This window comes from Arctopsyche grandis, chromosome 9 (assembly GCF_051622035.1).
Source record: "Arctopsyche grandis isolate Sample6627 chromosome 9, ASM5162203v2, whole genome shotgun sequence".
Taxonomy (NCBI): Eukaryota; Metazoa; Arthropoda; class Insecta; order Trichoptera; family Hydropsychidae; genus Arctopsyche; species Arctopsyche grandis.
In genome coordinates, this window is record NC_135363.1 from 12,193,776 (window position 1) to 12,216,983 (window position 23,208).

Here is a 23,208-nt window from a genome sequence, read left to right on the forward strand (position 1 = left end):
TTTTTTTGTAATTTCCTTCAACATTACCATATATTGTGCAGTTCATAATTTGAGTTCGAGTTCGCGTTTACACCTCTTCAGAGACGAAATAACAATAGGCGGCTGCAGTAATCGAGTTCGATGAGTGATCGTTCGACTTTATGGATTTCAAAAATTCACTTTTTATGAAAAAAATGTGTGCATCAAGGCCACTGGTAATATTAAAAAATATACATAAATAATGTTGCTATACAAAACTATAGTGAAACATCCACCGCTAATGTATAGATATAATAATATTTTATTTATTATTTTATTTTATACCATTAAGGCCTTACAGGTAAATCCCAATGCGCCTTCCTGGCCAATTACAAACAATACAGCATTTTTATTATACAAGTCGCTGAATTACGAGACACTGATAACTCGCAAATTAACGAGACATCTACGAATTGTACATACATTTTATTGTACATAATAATTCTCAAATAGTGGTGACATATAAGGTAGGAAGGATTTTAGCCAAATTTTAATCGGGAGCCATTTCAACAATGAAATCAGATTGGCAAACTCTGATAGAAAACGATCGACCTGGAGTCACAAATATCCAGGTCTGACCAGCAGCACTACAGATATACTCAGAAAAATTATTTTCAATCGAGATCAGCTCATGGGATCGAACCCGGCGTCTCTCGATCTAAGCAGAAGCTTAATGACCGAGCTATGCTGCTGGCAAATATAATATATGTATGATATGTACCTTCATAATATGTATGTTCACGAATGTATGTAGGCCTACGTAAAAATAACGAATAACAAATATTTATGGTAATTTCCACATAATTTTGTAGGGTTTTCTACCGAAAAGGTTTCGAGGGTGCGATTTTGACACGAGAGTGCCAAAGACAACATTGACATTCTTTTCGTCAGCGAGCAGGGAAGAAGGGTGGGCCCCTGTCCAGTGGCGTACGTCATCTCCGGAAAGTTATGATGACGGTGTACCGTGTAAGTTCCGCAAACATATTCAAATTTAATGGCTTCACGCGTGTCGCGAGATATCGGCTAATGGCGCAAACAACCGTGAGGCGACCTTCCGACCCTAATAAAACTAGGGTGTAGGACCTTAGGACTCGCGGAACACCCGGTAGCCGCCACAGGGCCGCATTGTTATGCAGGGCCGCTTCACTAAATTGAAATCGTGTCAGACACAACACGTGTCAACCCCACTTATAAGGTTTTAAAAAACCACCACACCATTCCGCAATTATGGCGATGGCACATTTAATATTGTGCGGCCTCGGTGGGAGCCAACCCGGAACCCAGGATATGTTATCAACATACATACAATATACATATGTATATGTAATAGTCGTCTGTTGAGCGTTTGCTTTAATGCTTAACGATTATGATTTAAATTCTGTTGAAAAATTGAAAAATGTATTCTATTTGGCATACAATTTTTGGCTTGAGTTTTAAATGCCTATATTATCGTGTATTTTCGTGTATTTTATTTATCGTGTATCGTGAGTTTTAAATGTCTATATTATTTTTCTTGATTATTATATTTGATTGTATATGTTACAGTCGAAGTGTATTATCAGTATATTCCAACTAACGTTTCAAGTCATTCATATTCGAATTCAATTCAAATAGTAAATTATATCTCTACAGGCGCAACAACACTTTCAACAATTTGCGCCAGTTGTAATATAAATATAAATAACAGTTGAGTTTTGACATCTCTGATGTTTCTACAGATGCTTTAGAATTCAATAATGTCTTAAGGTATTACGGATTATGGTAGTGAGTATCGTATTATATTACGATAACTCTAAGAATGTGTTCAAAACAAAAATGTGACTTTCCAAATCATTTTATCAGTCGAGTGACGTTTTCATGAAAATCTGACCTCTCTATCTAACTTGGAAATATTCCGAATTCCGGTAAAAGTAGTTATAATTTCGTGGATCCAAATGATACATACGCAAAATGTGGAAAATATGTGGATGCGTGTGAAAAGAAAGATGAGGCGTCAATTTTGTATTGAACCACAAATGAATGCGTGTATATTTCATTCGCAATATGTGGAATATTTCCGTACGCTGCCCAACCGTCCGAAATTATATGCGAACCCGGCAGTATATGTCGGCAGAGTATTTCATCAGGTAAAAGTCGAGTTAATTCAGGGCACATCAATACTAGAGTACTCGCAAAGTGCAACCAATGACAGGAAGGAGCGGGTCGACCGAGTCTCGCTTCCGAGCCTAGAGGGTCCACCCTGTCGAGAATTCCGAATTTTTCCATTTTATACTATTTAAAGTCGACGATCTAAAACATGTTGTATTTAGGTAATCTGTGTTTGTACCTGATTAGTAAAGACATCTTGTTGTAATCACCGAGACTCTTCAGAAATCAATTATTAGTGATTCTGTCACAGAATCTCCTGGTTATTATCCGTCACCACTCGTATTAAATAAATGCATATAAATTATTCTATTTACAAAATATATCGAACATATAATCGGATAAAGCTGAACGCGCGAGGGAAACATAGGGAGTCAACCGGGTGTGCAAAGAAGGACACTATCCAAATCGGAAAAAGTGCACGTGGGAATAATATCTCACTAGTATTCATCAGTGTCATCTCCCTGTCGACATGAAATAAAATATTACCAAAATGTAAAGAGAAACGCAACGAGAAGCCATCGACTCTCTTTGATATCGTTAGCCGAAACCATTTTTTTTCAATATTTTTTTACAACACATACTTCCATCTCTGTATGTTTCGATATGATATTGGGTAGATCGTGTGAATGTAGTTGCAATCTAGCATTTCAAACTTTAAATAAAGTTCTTTGTAGTTCGTATGTTCAACATAGTCCATTACAATTCTGGAAGGCAACAAATTAAATGGTCAGAATTTAAATCACCTTGTGGTTAGAATAAAATTCGAGACTTGGTCAGAATATTATTACCATTTTGGTTAGAATTATATGATTCAGAATAAAAATGTTAAGTGGTCAGAATAAAATTGTTAAGTGGTCATAATAACAATGTAGGATGATCCGAACAAAAAAATATTAAAAAATTATAAGTAAAATTTATGATGAATGGTGATAATATATAAAATAAGTATTCATAACGACAAAATATGCAAACACAAGTTCAAAATAATATGTTTTTGGTATCTTTTTGACAGTTATTGAAATGTCACCAGTCAGAAAAATAAAATTTAATAGAAAAATTACTATAAAAATATGCTTTAAATACAATTTTTTAATTATTGCATCACATTTAAAGATATACATATGTACATTCATACGTATGTTATAAAAATATGTAATATATAATTCATTTCTGAAAACGGTTTCGACATTGTAGGTTATGCTGGGTAAATACTCGAATTTTGGCGATTCCTGCACTCTCTTTACAGCTTAATGAAATCTCGTATGAACTGTTATTGTTTTAAATTGGTTATAAATGGGATATATTTGGCGTTACAACGAAAACCAACCGAAACCATTTATTCTGACCACGTGTCAACAAAATTCTGACCATTTAAATATAAATTCTGACCATCTAATATTGGTTCTGAGCGTTTATACTCTCACCACTTAATATAAATTCTGACCGTTTAGCAAAAATTCTTACCTGTGTAATATAAACCCGAATGACCAAAACCGTATTAAAATTCTGACCCGAAAAATACAAGCCGTTCTAGAATGAATGTAAAAACTGAATTCCAGACATAGCTTCTGGTATTTTAAAGCCAGGTCGAGCGTGAAATAAAAATGAGCGGAGTGCAAAACCCAGCTTCCAAATTGTTATATGAGAGGTGGAACCGACAGTTGAGTATTAGCTGAAACGCGAACTACGGGACTTCGTCGACAAAAGGCGCTTAATGATTTCACAGAATGCGGATGGTATTCGACAAAAGCGGCGTTGATGATGCGACAAAGGGAATCCTTAAAATTAGAGGAACAATCCCGCCGAGACCCTCTGCAACGAAACATGGAACACAGAATGTTGAGTATTGTGGAACATTAAATTGAATAACAAATCATAACGAGAGCACATATGCATCTTATAATATTAAACATATGTACTTTTGTACTACAAAGAATACGTACATATGTATATGTATACAGGACCTGTACGAACAGGATGAAGTATCTACGTGGGTGGGAAGTAGGGGATGTTTCTACACCCTAAGCAAGAGTACGATGCAGCTGTAATCGCTATGATTTATTTTTCCAATCATAGCGGGTAGTTCAAATAAAATAAACACGACGTACCACTCGTATGTTTGCGGAGCATGCAATTTCGTTCCGTATTTATGTGCTATACGTATTTATGTTTTGTTTACTTGGATACCTTCTGGTGTGCTGTTAGAAATACCTCTTCAAATATAATTTTAGTCTAATTTTTAATTTTCTGTCTAATCTTAAATGCTGCTGGTCAGACTTGGATATTTGTGACTCAAAAATCAAATTTGTAAGTCGTTCCCTTTCTTATAAGTGTTTGCCAATTTATATGATTTCAATGTTGAAACCGTTCCTCCATCAAATTGACTAAAAACCATCATGCCCACTGTGTCACCACTATTTTAATATGAATTATGTACAAGTTTAAATCCATAGATGTCTCGTTCATTTCGCGTTTTCCAGTATCTCCAAATTCAACGATTTATGTAATCAAAATGCTGCAATGTTAGGCCTTCTTATGTACGTAAAAATAATGTATGTACATATGTACGTAAAAATAAATAAATGAAATAAAATAAGATGAAATAAATAAATGAAATGAAATAAAATAACAATTTGTGAATTAGGTCAAACAGAAATAGGATTTTTGGAACTGAAAATTGAACTTCCGTCACCTTCAAATATAACGGCTCATATATGTATGTAATAAAAATAAATAAAAATGTTGCACTTTGGTTTGTGATTGTTCAAAGAATCTAAAGGTTCGTTTCGTGCATCACAGAGTCGTTGCTTTGTGCGCAGTTCTTTCTTTCGGTTTTTAAAACTTGTCTTTTGTACCCCATTACGGTGAGAAGCAAAATAAATCAAACAGTATTGTATAAAGGTAGATATGTATATATGCACTTTCTTCTTGATATATAGCTGCTATTCTTAACTCAAACAGAATAGCGTTTTGCAATAATAGGGTCGAGTATACAGTGTAGTTACATATAACTACATATGTACATATGTATGTAAGGTACATGGATAACAGTAGTGAGGAGTTGAGATACATACAGTAAAGTGATTAAATGCCGTAACTGAAGAACTGAACAAGAAGTACCTTCATTGGAGTCTCAAAGAATAAGATATTTTTATTTTATTTTTAATTTATACCGGGAAGGTATAAATTAAAGATAAAATAATAATTTATATCTGTTGGTAACCCCAATGCGCCTTCCTGGCCAGAAACATTGTACATTAGATACAAATATTATTAGTATTATACAAAGTACATAAATACATATCAATTAATATCCACAAAGATACATATATATGGTCAAATTTGTAAATTTGTAGCATTTTAAACAATTCAGCGAAATTCAGTGAATACATATCAATTAACATCCACAGAGGCATTTATGGTCAAATTTGTAAATACAATTCAGTGAAATTCAGATTGCTGAAAATTCGAGATTTTGCTAGAAAATGTGTAAGGTTGCCAATTTGTTGGAACCGTTTCTATGAAAATCAGATAAATTGGCAAACTCTGATAGGAAAAGATCGACCAGGAGTCACAAATCCAAGGTCTGGTCAGCAGAAACCAGTGGTATTTGAAACCGTGACCACTTTGTCCAAAGCATAAGCATTAGTCTATCCTACTGGTTATATGTACATATATGTATGTTACTGAATATATGGTATATGTTACTGAAGTCCTACAATCCAACACTACGATATGAATATCGTAATTAGGATTCGATATCTATATATGTATCGAGTTTATTCAAATTTTCTTATAAGACATTAAGAATTGTGATACGAAAATTATTTCCACCAAAAATAAATTATCATTCAAAACGAATAATGATGTCGAAAATTATTTCAATAATATTAGTATAAGAACCAAGCCTTAGGCATAGATGTGTATTTAAGTAAAATCTTTGCCATTGTCGAATCGTGCCTTTGCTTATATAACGACTCCACTGCTCGTCAATCGTATCTAATATTCATTTAAGGATCTTGGATCCACTGTCAAGTGTCATTGAAAGGGTTCGACGGTCCTCCCAAGAATTTTTATACAATTCGTCTGCCAATTCACGGCACTGAATAATATATTATAGACCGTCTTTTCGACATTTTTTTATTCCGTGCCTTTCCAAACCCACGTTTTATATTTTTCAAATGACACGATTTTCTTTTGTGGTTCTTTTCGAGCGACACTTTTAATTTCCCGCAACGTGGGATGATACGCGCTGTCAATACATATTCTATTACCAGATGACGAGTCCGTCAAAGCCTTCAGAAGGTTTGTTAGAAATCGTCCTCACTCACTCAAACGACGGAATATATACATATGTATATTTTTTAAACACACACATACGGCGGAAAATGTGGTGGAAATTCTATTTACTTTTGGCCCAAATCCAAAACTTGCCGCCCATAATTCATATCACTTTTTTACAACACATATGCAGTGAAACGTATAAGCGTGCCTAACTTTTTCAACTTTTCAAAAAAATATTAAAATGGTTCGAATTTAATTTCTATCAAGTTATTATACAAACCAGCCGATGCTTATATACATATACATATGTATATACTATGCTTAAATTAATTTATTTTATATATTTAATTCAACAGCACGTTCCGAGAATTCTCAGTATTTGGTATTTAAAAATACACTTGTTACAAGAAGCGAATGAATCGGAAAAATTAATGGAGTGTAAATATGTCATTTTTATCAAAAGGCACTCAATCCACCCCACAATATAAAGGCCACTTCACACCATAATGTCCTATCTTCACTCCTCACACCTCTATTGATAAGTATTAACGCAATACGGCTGTGTAAAATATTCTCTGAGGTACGATATATTTACATTGTATGCGCATATAAAACTCTCGCCTTGTTTCTCCTGTGGAATCTCCTCTTCCATGGCGAATAACTAAGAAAAGAATGTACTCATCCGACCAAAGGGTTCAACATACGAGTTTAACAAACAGACCTTCGAATTATATTGTTATTTACTCTCTTTTACTCCAATACAATATTGACACTGTTGAAGTCTCAGGGGCAGACCGCACCTTGAGAGAACAGACAAGTGAACGATGTGCATTATTATCGCAAGCAAGCCTAGATAACCAATGAAATATCTGGGTTAAGTTAAGATCGAGAATTGGGGCAACTTTATATGCACATATTTGTTAAGCTGTTTGTGACCATTTAAAGAAAAGCTCGTAGGTAATTCATCTTGTTTATCAATAATGAGATACATACATACGTATAGGCAGAGAGAAAGACCTATTATTGACTATTATTTTTACAATTCGTGTATAAATTATATTATGAATGAATAACTTTTTCAATTTATGCATATATGTATGTATATATGTACATATGTATATCCATAGCGTAGTGCATTTTTAGAGCTATTGTCTAAATACGCTGCTGGCGAGATCTTGTGGTTATTAAAACACAGATCGACCGTCTGTGTTTATTATTATTAGAATTTTCCGATTTTTGTAGCTTAATTGTTGTGACGGATCTAATAAATCGGTATCAGTTCCCATCAGTTTCTCGCAAATTCGAGTTATTATCATTTTGAATTTGTTGAATCTTATAAATGCAACCCACATTAAGTATTTCTTGCAAATTTTCTGTGAATCTAAAAATTTGTTGACTATTCATAGTTGTCTCTATTGTATTGTAATGTTATGTTCGAAAAATTGTTAGTACTTACATATGTATATACAAAAATAATCTAACCATATGTCTCGCCTTGGAGTAATTCCTGTCATGGTACATTTGATGTATGTACACATGAAATAAAATAATAAGATATTCAGCATATATTTCCTTATATAATTCGATTAAAAGTTTTAAAAAATAGATTTTAGTACTATTTTTATTTTATTATATATGTGCTTTCGTTCTAATATTACGTTGGACTATTTTTCAGTGTTTTTAGCTTTGGCTATGATATATTATTTTGAAAAGATATTACACGATTTGTTCATATTTTATTTAATTATAAAGATCGTAAAATATCTTACGATACTTTAAAAAAATTTAAAATCAGTGTATCATTATTTCAAAACGAGATAAAAATACAATATTTGTACACACTAATTGAACAAGATAATTTCACGGAAATCTTGAAATTTCGTTACAATTTAACAAAAAATGGAATTTATTTAACATTAAAGTACATTTTCAGACCCTGAAGGTGAATTTTTATTCCTAAAAATTGGAATATTATAATTCTTTTGAATAAATATGATAACATGCAAGTAATAACCTTAATAATGCAAATTAATAAACTCGCCGCATTGAACATTTTCTTTACTCATGCGGTCTTGAAAATACACACACACACACACATATCAAAAGCGAGAATTTTTCACGATCACGTATAAAGCTAGCCTTCAAACATTGGGGTATGCCATTTAAAAAAAAAATGAAATTTGAAATGTAAACACACTCTCGCAATTATATTTGCGCTGTGTTAACGCCATTTTGTAACTGAAAATAATACAGCTCGCGGACGGAAGTCAGTTTTGGCGGGAAATAACGTTTGCTTTGTGTCTCGCCATCACCGCGTTTACAATTTCAATGTACATTGTTTCATTTTTTTCCACAATACGTTTCATATAGAGTTCTATACGCGTTATAAAATGTTAATTTTTGGCTTTCGTTCAATTTTCTTTGAAATGTACGTACATATGTATATATGTACGTACATAATTTCAATTGACTATTCAAATCAAACATAAACAAACATAAAGTGAAATGACCATGAAGTACTTGCATATATTACACGTCACAGTTGTTTGCAGTTGAACAGATTTAAATACGCAATTTCTATTGGTTGGATATTCTGACCAATATGAGTCGAGCTTTTCCGCCAATTGGAATCGAGATTTAAAGTTATTCTTTTGCAAATACTACTGAAGTGAAATAAAGATAGTATATCAAATTGTATTATACGTAGGAGTAAATGAAGATGCTCATTGTAGACACGTTATCACCTTGTTGAAACTTATCCGAGCGAACTTCCCCTCGGTTCCGATAGATGCGGCAAATTCAGTTTCCATTCCAACGACTATCATATAATATTATATTTTGACATTCAAACATTCCACTTGTGAAATTCGCGAGTTCAATTTTTCGCAGATTTTAAATTCGCCTATCTGTAAATAAAGTTGAACGGTGATTTTTGTCTGTATCTCGTGGAAAAGTAGGCGTAATGGCGCATTAAATCATCGCTTCGATAACAATCAAAAATTGAACGGAAGCTATTTTCGCATTTAGCGTTTATTTACCGAGTTTATCGGTTGCCAAATGAGGGCTCGCGAACGTTTTAAACTGTTTATTTATGTCGCGCTAAAATTTCGGAACGTTCGCTTCTTATGAAAGCGTTGGAATATCGGAACAATAACCGATACTCTAACGAGAGCCTGTTAATCTATATTGTATACGCATTTAACGTGCCTAAATATTGGTTCAATTTATCAGCAATATACTATTTTTTCGCTCCAGCGTTTGATGGGTGCATTTAAACATGAATAAATCAATTAATCGTTCAAACATTGACTGAGAGAAGAGTACTCCAACTAATGGCCATTTAAATAAAAATAAAGCAAATTATTAAGTACATAGTTATTAATTAATGTTTTTATAAGGATCGCATTATATTCGAACGTGACTTTACCTAATGGAGCTAATAAACTTGAGCGTTTTTTTTATATTCGCATCTTCATAAATCTTTTTAATAAAATATTTTTAAGTAAATCTAATTTTAAATATTATACATACAGTTAATATACATGTATATTGAGTGTATGTATATAAACTTAGGCTTTTAATATATGCGTCTATAAAATATGTACATATATAGTTATATTACATTCTAATTACATGCTGTTATTACGTTCATCGCCACACATCCTTAGAAACGACAATATGAATGTAATTAGAGACTATATAATTTTCTGTTAATATTATGTACGTCTTTATCTTAGCGAGTCGTTTATAGTATAATGTAATTACATATACATATATATATATATATATATATATATATATATATATATATATGTATATATATATATATATATATATATATATATATATATATATATATATATATATATATACATTTTGTAAACATAGACGAAGGGGTCGTACGGCGAAAAAATCGCACGTTAAAAAGTCCCCACGGTGAAAAAGTCACGCGGTGAAATGTTCACGGTGACAAAATGACCGTGAATCGGGTAATTCAGTTAGTAAATACATACATACCTATACATACATTTATTTACACTAGTGGTATTAAACGTAAAACCTATGGAATTAAACTTGTACATACCGTCATGTTTATATATTTTTTAAATTACTTGGTTAACAAACCAAGATTTCTTTATTATCATAAAAACGTTACATTTACAATTGTTATTGGTAGATATATTCGAAAACTACAGATTTAATTATGGAACGATGATGAATTTAAAATGAGATACGTACAACTTTGTTTCAGTAATTAACTTTGGTTCACTTTGTTCTGCTGCTGTGCTGACCGTCACTTGCGGGGTCGATATTAATGACTACCACTCTCGGAGTCTCGATGGTGATGACTTACTTATGTGATCGAATCATGATCTGTATCTTTTGGGTTGGGCAAAGTTCGGCACTCCTGTCTTATCTGACTATCCCTTTACAGGAATTTTAATGGACTTGTTACTCATGTATATGAATGTGAGAAAGTGAATTTGATTATTGTGGTACATAACAATACATATATAAATTTATAGATTATAAATTTTAAATTACATATACATACATATGTATAATCAATAGTGATAACAGATTACAGGTAGGATGTTTTTTTCTTATTTGCTGAGGAACCGTTTCAACAATGAAATTACATAAATTGGCAAACTCTTATAGAAAATTATCAACTTGAAGTCAAAAATATATCCAAGTCTGACCAGCAGTACTACAGAAATACTCCGAATAAATTATTTTCAATCGAGACCAAACTTGGGCTTGAACTCGGGAACCTCTCGTGTTAACTATTAACGCAACCACCGAGCTATATTTCTTGCTATATTACAGGTCCTATTCATATTCGTTTGCTCGCCTTTTTTAAGAAGATATGAAAATATTGAAATGAAAAATTTCACTGAAAAACACACACGTGAACGATCATGGCCGGAAATCGGCGGAATGGCCCACAAAAAATGATTCTATTGTTAACCTATTTTTGTGGGCAAAAGCAACTTATCCGCCGATTTCTGATCACGACATATCATTTGATGCAAATATTTAAAGAGGAAAGATGCACATTGAACCCGCAGGATCACACTGTGGATGTGCAAACTGTACGTAGTGCAGTTTGTGCACGGTTTGTGGGCACGTCAATGTCAATGTTTGAATAAACGCTGCACGAGCACACAGAAGAGCTCGTCGTGTTTGCTCTGTCGACATTTCGGCACAAATCTCGCGGGGACTCTGTGACGAACAACTCAATTACACGAAAAGAGAAAAAAAAAGAAAACAGATATATTTACGTAGTTGTGTAATATGTGTGTGCGTGTGTTATGAATGTGACACGCGTGCAATGTTACACGTTACATATTTTATATATGAAAATGCGGCAAAAAGAACGTGCCATCAACGCACCGCGCGAAACCCATTTGCATTGACCAATTTCGAAATGTTTATTTTTTCGACGTGTTGAATTTTATACTGCCGCTTCGTCCAGGTTGTGTATATATTTAAGTGCGCATTTATTGTATTATTTTTTTGAAATTAATTGCAAAACATTTGAATATTGCTGTGAAATAAATGAATAAATAAGAGAAAATTTTCATATTGATTCAATTATCGCGCAAAGTACATATACTCGTTGAAAGGATGAGTTCAAGGTTTGATCCATTTTGTTTTACGAATCTGTAATTGTATTATTATATTATTTCGGGTACATCATAGTGATGTATACGAAATAATTTGTGTATATTAACATACGTATAGCTATGACTATTTAGAATCGAATGATAGATGATCATCTGGCTTTTATTATTAAAAGCCAATATAGATGATACACCAAATTTGAGAAATCGATTATTTCATAGTAATGTCAAAATTTGCTCAATTCATGAATTAGTGTCAATATTTTTATAAAAAAACTGCCTTTGATGGATCTTCAATAAATTTAGTTTTCTACTTGATATCAAGCTGAAATATATAGATATGAAATTTCAGCTCAATACACCGAAAGGCTTCAGAGAGAAACATAGAAAGCTCGATTCTCTAGAGCAGTGGTTTCCAAACTTATTGCTACTAGCCCTACTAGTTTTGAAAAAATATATAATCTTGGTGCCTCCCCCCCCTTTTTTTTATCTCTTTCATAGAATAGTACAAAAAATACAAATATAATCGACAGAGCAATCAAATTATTTTTCCAACTATATTATCAGCAAGCTGCATACGATTCGCCGAACATTATTTCAACCATATTAATAGCTGCTGACAAATCTAGTGTCTCTCTTGTATTGCTTGTGGTTTTTCATATTTGTGATTCTGTATTTTTTTTTAAACAGAAGACGTATTAGGGGAGGTATAACTGGCGGTGAACCTAAAATCAAAAAAAAAAAAATCAGCAACTGATTTAGTCGTTTCGGTTTGATACGATTAACAGTGCTCGAAATACACAAACACACATTAAAAAAAAAACCATGAAAACATGATCAGCGTTCAAATCATTCAAAATCTCAAAGTCGAACTTTTACATGATCCAATAACAATAGTATTGTCTCATATTATCTCAATCTCATATTGTTACTACGTACACAGATAAAGTAAAAAATAACCACTGACTGTAATTTTGAAATTTTGACAAATGAATTTCAAATTTAGATTTAGATTGAACAGATCTTGTCATACAATTCGATATTTATATTAAAATAAATTTTCACATTTATAGTAAGCGACGTTATGTTATAATATTTCAGACTTTCTTAGCAACATATGTAAGTTAAAACCAACATCATTGTGGTTAATAGACAGACTATTTTATTTATTTTTTTATTTACGGGTATTATTTTGTTGCATTCAATCTATTTCTATTTTTGTCTTTCATAAAACGGTATTAATTGCCGGATTTTCGGTCATCGACTGTACACATTGACGTCAACTTTGGTAAATTAAGATAATTTTTATTAATTACATAAAAAATATTTCTATTTATGATTGTAAATCATTCATTCTTGCATGTCCGCCATTACTGATTTATTTTCGCGTACCACCAACCATCAACCGCGTACCACAGGTTGGGAGCCGCTGCTCTAGAAGGAAATATAGTATATGTATGAACAATGGTAGAATATAGCATCTATTATATGACAATTTTTGGAGTGGCTGTTTTAATTTGGTGCATAGTATTAAATTTATAAATATTGATTTTAATTACATGTATAGACGATAGGTATAATAAATGAGTTGATCTGAGGGCGAAATCCTCTCAGAGTGGATTTTTGCGTGAGTTCATTCCAGCAATCATTCGCGGAAGATGAAAGGAACTCGCTTTCGCCTACCTTAAATAGCATTATAATGAAATTGGCTCGGCGACAAAACGTCAAAGGTAAAAAGCTTTATTCCCAGTTTGTTTGGATTTCCCGCGCGCGATATCTGAAAACCGTGAATGTGTGGAGCGCGCTTAACGAGCTTCATAGCGCACGGAAAAATAGATCTTATACGCACGCGTTTTTTGTGCGAATTTGCCGTGCGGACGCCCGGACGTTCACCTTCCGGCTATGCGGTTTCCAGTAACCCACTAATGAGAAGAATCATTTCCTTTTTATTTTTTTTTACGTTTTTTTTCGAATACATTCGCTAGTAATCTGCGCCTATTTAACGTCGCGTGATTAATGATTTTTCAAAGTACAATACCTATGTACATATTATATGTATATGTATGCTTACACTGATATATTATGTAATTATCACAATAGTAACTTTATACTGATACAACTATGTATACATATTACCATTTTAACAATCTAACAAATTATACGATATGTAAATCAAACCTTTTTTTACAAACCTCCTTTACGTTTCATTACCTGAATTGCCTACGTACAGAACATCAATAGTGTCCTTGAGAAATTATAAATTTGAGATTTTCATTTATTTGTATCCAGTATGAACCATGGGGTCTACGTGACGAGCCAGAATGTTAAATTACAGAAAACACAAATATCGGAAGGCAACGATCGAAAATCGAAAGATCTTAAGTCGAAAGATCAAAAAAAAAAAGGGTGCATAGTAAACGGTACATACTCACTTAATTTGCGCGAGCAGGGTACAACAGGAACAAGAGGAACAGGCTTTTCCTCCCGTATTTTGCGCGCGCACATTAATACGGGAGGAAAAGCCTGTTCCTCTTGTTCCTGTTGTATCCTGCTCGCGCAAATTAAGTGAGTATGTACGTGAGTATGTACCGTTTACCATGCACCCTTTTTTTTTGATCTTTTGACTTAAGATCTTTCGATTTTCGATCTTTGCCTTCCGATATTTGCGTTTTCTGTAATTTAACATTCCGGCTCGTCACGGAGACCGGAATCCATGATATTATTTATGCGCTTTTTATAAAATGTGTATTTTCAGGATAACTAATACAATTGATCATATTACATTGAAACTTTGTTCGAAACTCTTAAGACGCAAGCACAATATATTGTACGCCATGCATGTGCTCGTTGCTTTCAGCTGAGAAGGGCTTTTACGATTTTTTAATTTTGACAATTTTCTGCTTCGTTTCTTCAAATATAGAATCAATGTCAAACATATGTACATATGTCAATACAAGTATAAAATATCACCGTAAACACTCCAGAAGGTGGTTTTTGACTTGGGTGTCATAGCATAGATCAGGCGTGCTAGCTAGAGTTAAAATCTTAAAAAACACACACGGGCCCCGTACTTCTCTGTCTGTTTGCGTTGTCACAGTAAGAATACAATCAAACGTGTGACAGCTTACAAAGACCTACCTTTACATAGTAGTCTACAACACTTATGTATGGTCGATGTTGCTGTACGGATGCGAAACGTGGACGCTATTAGTAGTAAGCATGGTCAGGATAGAGTCCTTTGGAGTATGCTGTTACCGGAGGAACAAAACGGTTCTCCAGCTTCTTGATGTCAGCCCATGGTAATCGCCTACGTCTGAATACGGATTCGGCATTGGAAGAAGAAGTTTACAAAGATTCAATAATTTCAAAAACTATGACGAAATTCAATCTTCATTTTCTCAGTTTACAACCATACTCCATAACTCACCCGCCCTAACTACAGTACGCGGTGATTCATATATGAAACAACGGCTTTTTTGCTTAGTATTTTCGTATAGCAAGTATTATATGTATTTGACAATTTGCGCGTTGATTTATATTCGAATTAACCAAATCATACGATTTGAGACGTTAGTTGGTAGATTTAAGCGCTGTTTTACCGTAAAATTTGGCAGTTAAAAGTAAATTTTCGGCGTTCGATGCAATACACGAATAACACACAGTTCGTTCCAAAATAAAAGTTCAAGAAATTATATTTATAATCAAGGTAATAATATATGTTCATTCAAAATAAGGGGAGGTACCATTTTCGTTCAACTTAAAAATTAAAAAAAAATTAACGTCGCATCGATAAGAATTTCAGAAACCGATACTAAGTTTCAGTTTGATAGGACTAACGGTGTTCAAAAAAAAGCACTGAGACACACACACACATTTTTTCTAGATCATAAAAACGTGATCAGTGATCGATTCTGAGTTCGAATCAGTCAAAATCTCGAGTTCGAATTTTTGCATGATCACAAAACATCATCTACGTACATAAATAAAGTAAAAATCACGCACTGTAGGGCTAAAGCACGAAAGCATTCTGAAATGTATCGACTTCGCACCGCGAGGTTTTTATACGAATTTGCTTAATATGTACATTCGGCGTTAAGCAAATTCGCATTTGCCCATATTTACTCAAAAACATCGCTCGTACGGAATGATTTTGACTTACATACATACATACATAGTAACTTTATCGTCGAAATTGCCGTTATTAAAAACCTACTACATACATAAGCACACCGTTACGCCGTCGGAAAAAAAGCGCTCCATTTTTTCACGCCGCTTAACTGCTAACAAAGACGCGTCCGCTTTTCTTTTTTTCGCTCTGTAAAAACTACAGTTGTTTGAGACGCGAGAGCTTAATCGCAGGTGGAAAATCGAAAACGAGCTTTCCGCCCCAGTTATCCTCGGCGGGCCCAAAAGCTCGAAGGCCTCGCTAATTACAGTAGCAGGCCCGAGACCTGCCCAAGACCTGCCCAAGTGCCGGCTCAACGTTTCGGAACGTTTTTGCACGCCCTACCCCACCTGCCCACCCCCTGACGTCCTTCATTCGCGTCCTTCTGCCCCCAGAATCACCCCCCCCCCCTCGGGGCCACCCTCCCTGCCATCGTCCTCTAATGTCTCGTATACGAAGCCGTTGAGAAAGAGTGAACGGGAGAGAACGGCATCCAGTGTTGGGGAAAAATGCCCGGTGATTTTCGGCGAATCGGACGGTAAAGTGCGATATTTGAAATTTTCGCTGAAAATAATGTCGTTTGAATCGAAAGGTTCGTCGCTAATGTCCAGTCTGTTTTGTATGTGTGTCGGTATATTTTCTTTGAATAAATATTTATTTATATAAATGTTTATTGGAAATGGGAATAAACACATGTATATATGCATGTATATACGCTGCGGAAATTGTAAAATGTTTCATATGTTGGAATTTATTTTTGTTTATATTATGTATATTTGTTTAGGGCAAGATTGCGGTCTATTGTAGGCATATTTTAAAATTATATTCAGCCAATCAACTTTTGAATTTACATATGTACATATGTACATATGTACATATTACATTTCAGTATTTTTCCTTTGAAAATATGATTAGTTTTTGAAAGTTCAAATGATTGTTTGATAGATAGATAAGATAGATTATTCGAAACTATCTTAATCACTGATTTCTTATTTGAACTCGCAATCAATGATTTATTATATACGGATTTACGAATAAACGAAAATAGAAGATATTCTCACATGCATACGTTTTTTATCTTTATTTTTGTTTTGTTCGGTCGAAAAGAATGTATTTAGAAATTATCGGCGAATAATATCCACCGAAATGAATGTTATTTTTCGTCGTCATTTTTTCATGCCATTTGGAGTCTTCATTCGTGCAAAGAAATATCTTTTTTTCGCATCTACGCTTAGTCCAAGTTTATTAAAGAGGTCTATTATTGATGTTTTCTTTTTTCCGTTGTTGTTGCCCTCATCGACGTCACCATATTTTCGCATTTCCTTTTTTCCTTCCTTGTACGTTTGGAGCGGCACTCGAAAGATTATCACGAATTTATCCGGCACAGCCAGCAATATGAAGAGGAACTTTTATCACATAATAGATCAATACAAAGCTGAGACACACATACACGCGCGCAAACGCCAAAAAAACATGTTTCTTCGAGAATCTGCGGAATCCTGAAGTGCTCGAAAAACACAAGATGAAAAGAAAAGCCAAAAAAAAAATCAAGCACCAGCGTTCAAAGTGTAGGACCACTTTTGCATTCGTGGATTAATGGGACGTGGAAGTATCTGGTGGAAATGTTGCCGATGTTTGTAAGGAAATATCCACACATCCGTCCGAGGAATAGAGCCTTAGTAACGCTATGGTGTATTGTACGTGCAAATTTATGTTGCCAGATATTGCAAAAGTCCCACTCAAAAAAAAAAAGAAACAGACAGAATATATCGAGCTTTTCTTCGGACAACAAAAAGATGTGCACATCTTCCGCATTACTCGGCAGATACGTTCACGTACTATGTAGACTAGAAAATAAAATCATGCAAAATTGAAATGTTAATTCTAGATTATTTATTTATTTATTTAAGTTTGGAACATCGTGGCATTACAGGAATCCCAAATGCGCGACAATGGTCGAAAATATAATAAAGAAGAGAAAAATAAATTATACAAACAAAAATAAATTTATAAATAATCATTAAAAGCAATAGACCTAATAAGAATACACAGTATGGAATTACTTGCATTTACAGCCAGCACCAATACATCAGAACCAGCCCTGCGAGGCCCAAATAGAAGAGAGAAGATCATAATTCTTCACTCATACATCACATAAAATTATAAAAATAAAGATGAGCGAAGGCCACCAGACAGATAGGTTAAAATAATCTGCGATAATCTACGCTCACTAAGGTGGAAATGATCACATTCAGGCTCAGCAACATCGATTTCATTGAGAAGTCAGATAACTCTTAGAATAGGAGCTATTTGATAAAGAACTGTGCGAGCAGGAGGTATAACAATCGAATGATTGTGTCTACCACGCACATACATAATTATTAGGGAAATAAAGTACCAACTGTTTCAGCAACGACGGGCATGACGTAGAAGGGACCGTGTAGAAGCTGGAGAACAAAACGAAATGATAAAAAGTTTCTCCGAATTTTAGGGGAATTATACCCAAAAGGTAGAGATATGGGTAATATCCATACTCTTTCCTATATATGTAGGTAACGAAGAAATGCCTTTTGCACTTTCTCAATCATTAGAGAGTAATTTGATTCTTGCGAATTCCAGACAATCGCATTACATATACTCTAGCTTGCTTCTCACAAGTGAGAAGACAAAGAGTTGGAGAATCACCTAACATACGTATCTCAAGACAAATCCGAGTTGTGAAAGATGAGTTGAGGATCAAAAGTGACACCCAGATCGACCATAGATATTAATAAAACATGTAATGAATCAAGAAATTAATTAACAAATGTGTTCGCAATTCTTTGATTATGATATCCGTGGAAAATAATAATGCTGTACGCTCTTAAAGTGAAAAGTAAAAGTTTCGCCGATATTTCAATGCTGGAAAAGCTGGAGTCTATTCGGCACCGAAGCGAACAAACTTGGAAACTCTCTTTATGGAAGAAGACTCAGTTCGTTATTGGTTGCTGGGATTAATAATTCAAAATCCACCGTCCGAAAGTTGGTCCCGGTGCTGTTCGCGATACACGCGAGCGGAACTTTTGTGTTCCGGACTGTACATATATCCGGACACGTGATTGCACAATTGGATTATACTGTCGGTGCCGGACGAAAAGTTCACCAAAACTACACATATTGGTAGCGCGGGTGAGAGAGACGGCCCGAGTTCAGCTGAAAACTATTTCAGACCCTCAATCTGGAAAGCGCATCAGATTCCAATCGCGTGCAACTTCACACTGCGCTTTGAAATACGTCTGAAATTCAACTACTCAATCGTATAAATGTGAACCGAATCGAGTATTAAGCGCTTACCAGCAGCATAGATCAGTAGTTAGAGTACAATGCTAACAACTTATCGACTGGTCATGGGTTCAAGCCCTGAACCAGCGGTGCTGCTGGACAGATTTTGATACAATGATATATGACCTTAGGCCCTTTACTATTTACAATAGTCATTAATAACCTCCCAAAAGTACTACGCAATGCTTCATGTCTCTTGTTTGCTGACGACGTTAAACTATTCTTTGCTGTTAAGGATGAGAGGCAAGCCTCTCTCCTTCAAGCTGATATTAACGCTGTTTTAGAGTTCAGTTCCAGTTTAGGGCTTGAACTGAATACTAGTAAATGTGCTATTATGAGTTATGGACGTGCGAATTCGCTCTATTGTCACGGATATTCCATTGGATCCGTATTGTTGAAGCGCGTGGAATCAATGGTCGACTTGGGTATCACTTTTGATCCTCAATTCACCTTTCACAACCACATCAAGACAATCGCTGACGTTTCCTTTCGTCGACTTGGATTTGTCTTGAAATATGCTAGATTATTCTCCAACCCCTTGTCTTCTCGCTTGCTTTTCAACTCGCTTGTTAGAAGTAAGCTAGAGTATAATTCAATTGTGTGGAATCCGCATGAAGCAAACTACTCTCTTATTATAGAAAAAGTGCAAAAAGCATTTCTTCGTTTTCTTTATAAGAAAGAGTATGGGTACTACCCATATCTCTATCCTACTCCTTTCCTTTTGGGCATGCTTGGGTATAATTCCCTTGAACTTCGGAGAAACTTCTCGTTAATTCGTTTCGTTCTCCAGCTATTGCGTGGTAATACGTCATGCCCGTTGTTGCTGGAACAGTTGGGACTTTATGTCCCTAATAATTATGTGCGTGGTAGACATCATCATTTAATGGTTGTACCTGCTGCTCGCACAGTTCTTTTTCGAATGGCTCCTATTCCAAGAGCTATTCGACTTCTCAATGAAATCGTTGCTGCTGTCCCTGAATGTGATATTTTCCACCTTGGGGAGCGTAGATTGTCGGATATTATCTTAACATATTTATCTGGTAACCTGCGCTCTTCATTACTTTCTTAATTTGAATGTGATGAATGAGTGGAATCTTAATCTACTCTCTTCCATTTGGGCCTCGCTGTGATTTTATTTTTTATTCATATTTTGTTTTATTTTATTTTATTTTTTCTTTCTCTTTTGTACATTTTTATATACTATTTTAATTTTGCTCAGTGTAAACAAAGAATGGGATTTATGGATTTTATTTTTAATTTTTACACTTTTGTTATTTTTTTTTTCTCTCTGAATGATGTATTATTTTCCTTTTGTTACTTTTTTTTTATTATTTTATTTTACCATGTTTTCTGCTTTTGCTTTTTTCCTTTATTTACAGTTTACTTGTTTTTATATCATGTTTTTATATATTTTTCAAATGTAGGCCATTGTGGCGCATTAGGTTCTTCCTGTAATGCCACAATGGTCCAAAACTATTAAATAAATAAATAAATAAATGATATACATATGTAAAACCTTTATATAATAATACAAAAAAAAAACATTTTGCGTTCTAATTCATAGATAATTCTCAAATTTAGACATTTTTTTATCTCGGCATCTTCCAACCTTTCAAATTGGCTATACATACATATGTACGTATGTACATAGGTATAATTCTAATGTTTTGAATGTTTCCAGAAGTATAATAGAGTTTTTGTATGGCGATATCTCTGATATTTTCATTTTCTTTTACAACCAGCAGCATGAACGAATGGTTAGTATATAATGCTTTCGAAATTAGTGGTCACGGATTCGAGTCCCACTGCTGGTTGCTGCTGGCCAGACCTTAGTTTGTGACTCCAGGTCGATCGTTTCCTATGACAGTTTGCTAATTTATCTGATTTTCATTGAAATGGTTCCTACAAATTGGCATCCCTGTTTTATTTCGCAAAAAATTCATCATCTCGATTTTTCGCAGCTTTCTATAAATGCTACAAAACTGTCTGTAGATGTTTCTTTGGATGTTGATTGTATTTGCTTATATACTGTTTAGAATGGTTATGTTTGACCATTCTAAACAGTATATTTAGATATACATACATAATAATTATGTATAGTTATATATAAAAACGGACGAGATGTATGCACGTATGTGTGTATGTGGCGTACGCGTCGACCAGTATGGAGATTTCAAAAATACAAATTTTAGAATGCACGGAGTATCTGTTGTACTTAGAGATATTTAATAAAATAAATACAAACGAACGAGGCGCACAACCAATCAGCGTGAAGTAGTCCACGGGACTAATTAGACGTTTGACCAATTAGAGCAACGACGGTACATTCTGACCAATGGGTGCATTTCAAGCATTCGCTATAAAAATGTGGCATGTCGACCGATCGTGTCGGAGAGACGTGGGAAAACGGGGTAGCGGGAAAGTGTGAGTGTCTGAAATTTGCTCCAGATATTGAACACCTAACTTGGAACGGGTGTCGTCAGTGTCAGATGCGCTGCGCGGGAGCATATACACATACCCACACATTCATTCATCATTTTGAATGGGTGAACGGGTTGGATCGGTGAATGTGTATATAATGTGCGCACTCAATATTCTACTATTAATATGTGCGCGTGACTATTTCCTTACATTATATTTATATATTTTAATTCGTGTATCAATTCCTTTCCAAAATCAACGGGCACAACACTAGTTTATCTAGTTTGATCTAATATATAATTTCGAAAGAGACTTTGTATGTATGTATGTAAGTTTTGGTTCGTAGAATCCGTGACGTTAAATTTAATATATAAAAAAAATGAATTTTCAAATAAATTTAATAAAATGTTTACTATTAGATTAGCCATGTTTAAGCGGTTTATATTACAAATACCAAGCGAAGCCGGGTATATTATGTATTTATATTTGATATTTCTTGATCTGTAAGGTTCACTCGTTGCATTTGAGCGTTCTGTAAAGTGTGCTTTTAACAACAACAAAAAACAGTTTAATTCAAGGATTCCTTTTATTCCTTTTTAGATGTGCTGTCAATGAGGAGGAGGAGCCAGAACCATTTAAACAGATCACGAGCGTCGCTGGGATCCGAGTTGGACTTGTCGAGAAGGGCCAGAAGAAGAGACCTCAGAGGAAGGTAAAAATCAAACTCTGCACTTTTAAGTCACATTCGATTTCAGCCGCCGACGTATCATATTTCTTTCAACGGCTGTTTTAAATTATTTTACGCGGCGAAACACTTCTCAGAGGCTCCCCCTCAAAGTATTATATCCGGTAATTGATATAATGAAGATTTCGTTACAGTCAACTTTTACGGCAAAGGCTTATTATAACGTTGATCTCGCAGATTTGGGTCAAAGCCACGGGGCTTCGAAGGCGCGCTTTTGGATTAAGCTGGCAAAATTCAAAGTACAACACACAAGTAGGTAGTAAGTGGCGCGAAAATCCACGGAAAATCGCCGAATAATTTTCCTCGGCGAACTTTTTTCTCTCTCCCGTGGAAGCACTCCTCCGTCATAATAGATCAAAATTCTCGAGGATGATAATGGCAGGTTGACGTTAATTTGAATACGTTCATACGTTATCGAATAAATCGCACTATGGCAAACCTGTCTGTCCCTTATATATAATACATATAATGTTTAGGTA

The 23,208-nt window shown here is 34.4% G+C and overlaps 1 protein-coding gene across 1 annotated transcript in view; it reads left to right on the forward strand.

The window, feature by feature from the left end:
- The window catches only part of LOC143917278 (cyclic nucleotide-gated channel alpha-3), a 155,027-nt gene that overhangs the window by 65,718 nt on the left and 66,101 nt on the right, over positions 1-23,208 (forward strand). The window contains 1 exon segment of the mRNA XM_077438761.1: positions 22,585-22,696. Within this exon segment, the coding sequence (XP_077294887.1) occupies positions 22,585-22,696 (112 nt within the window).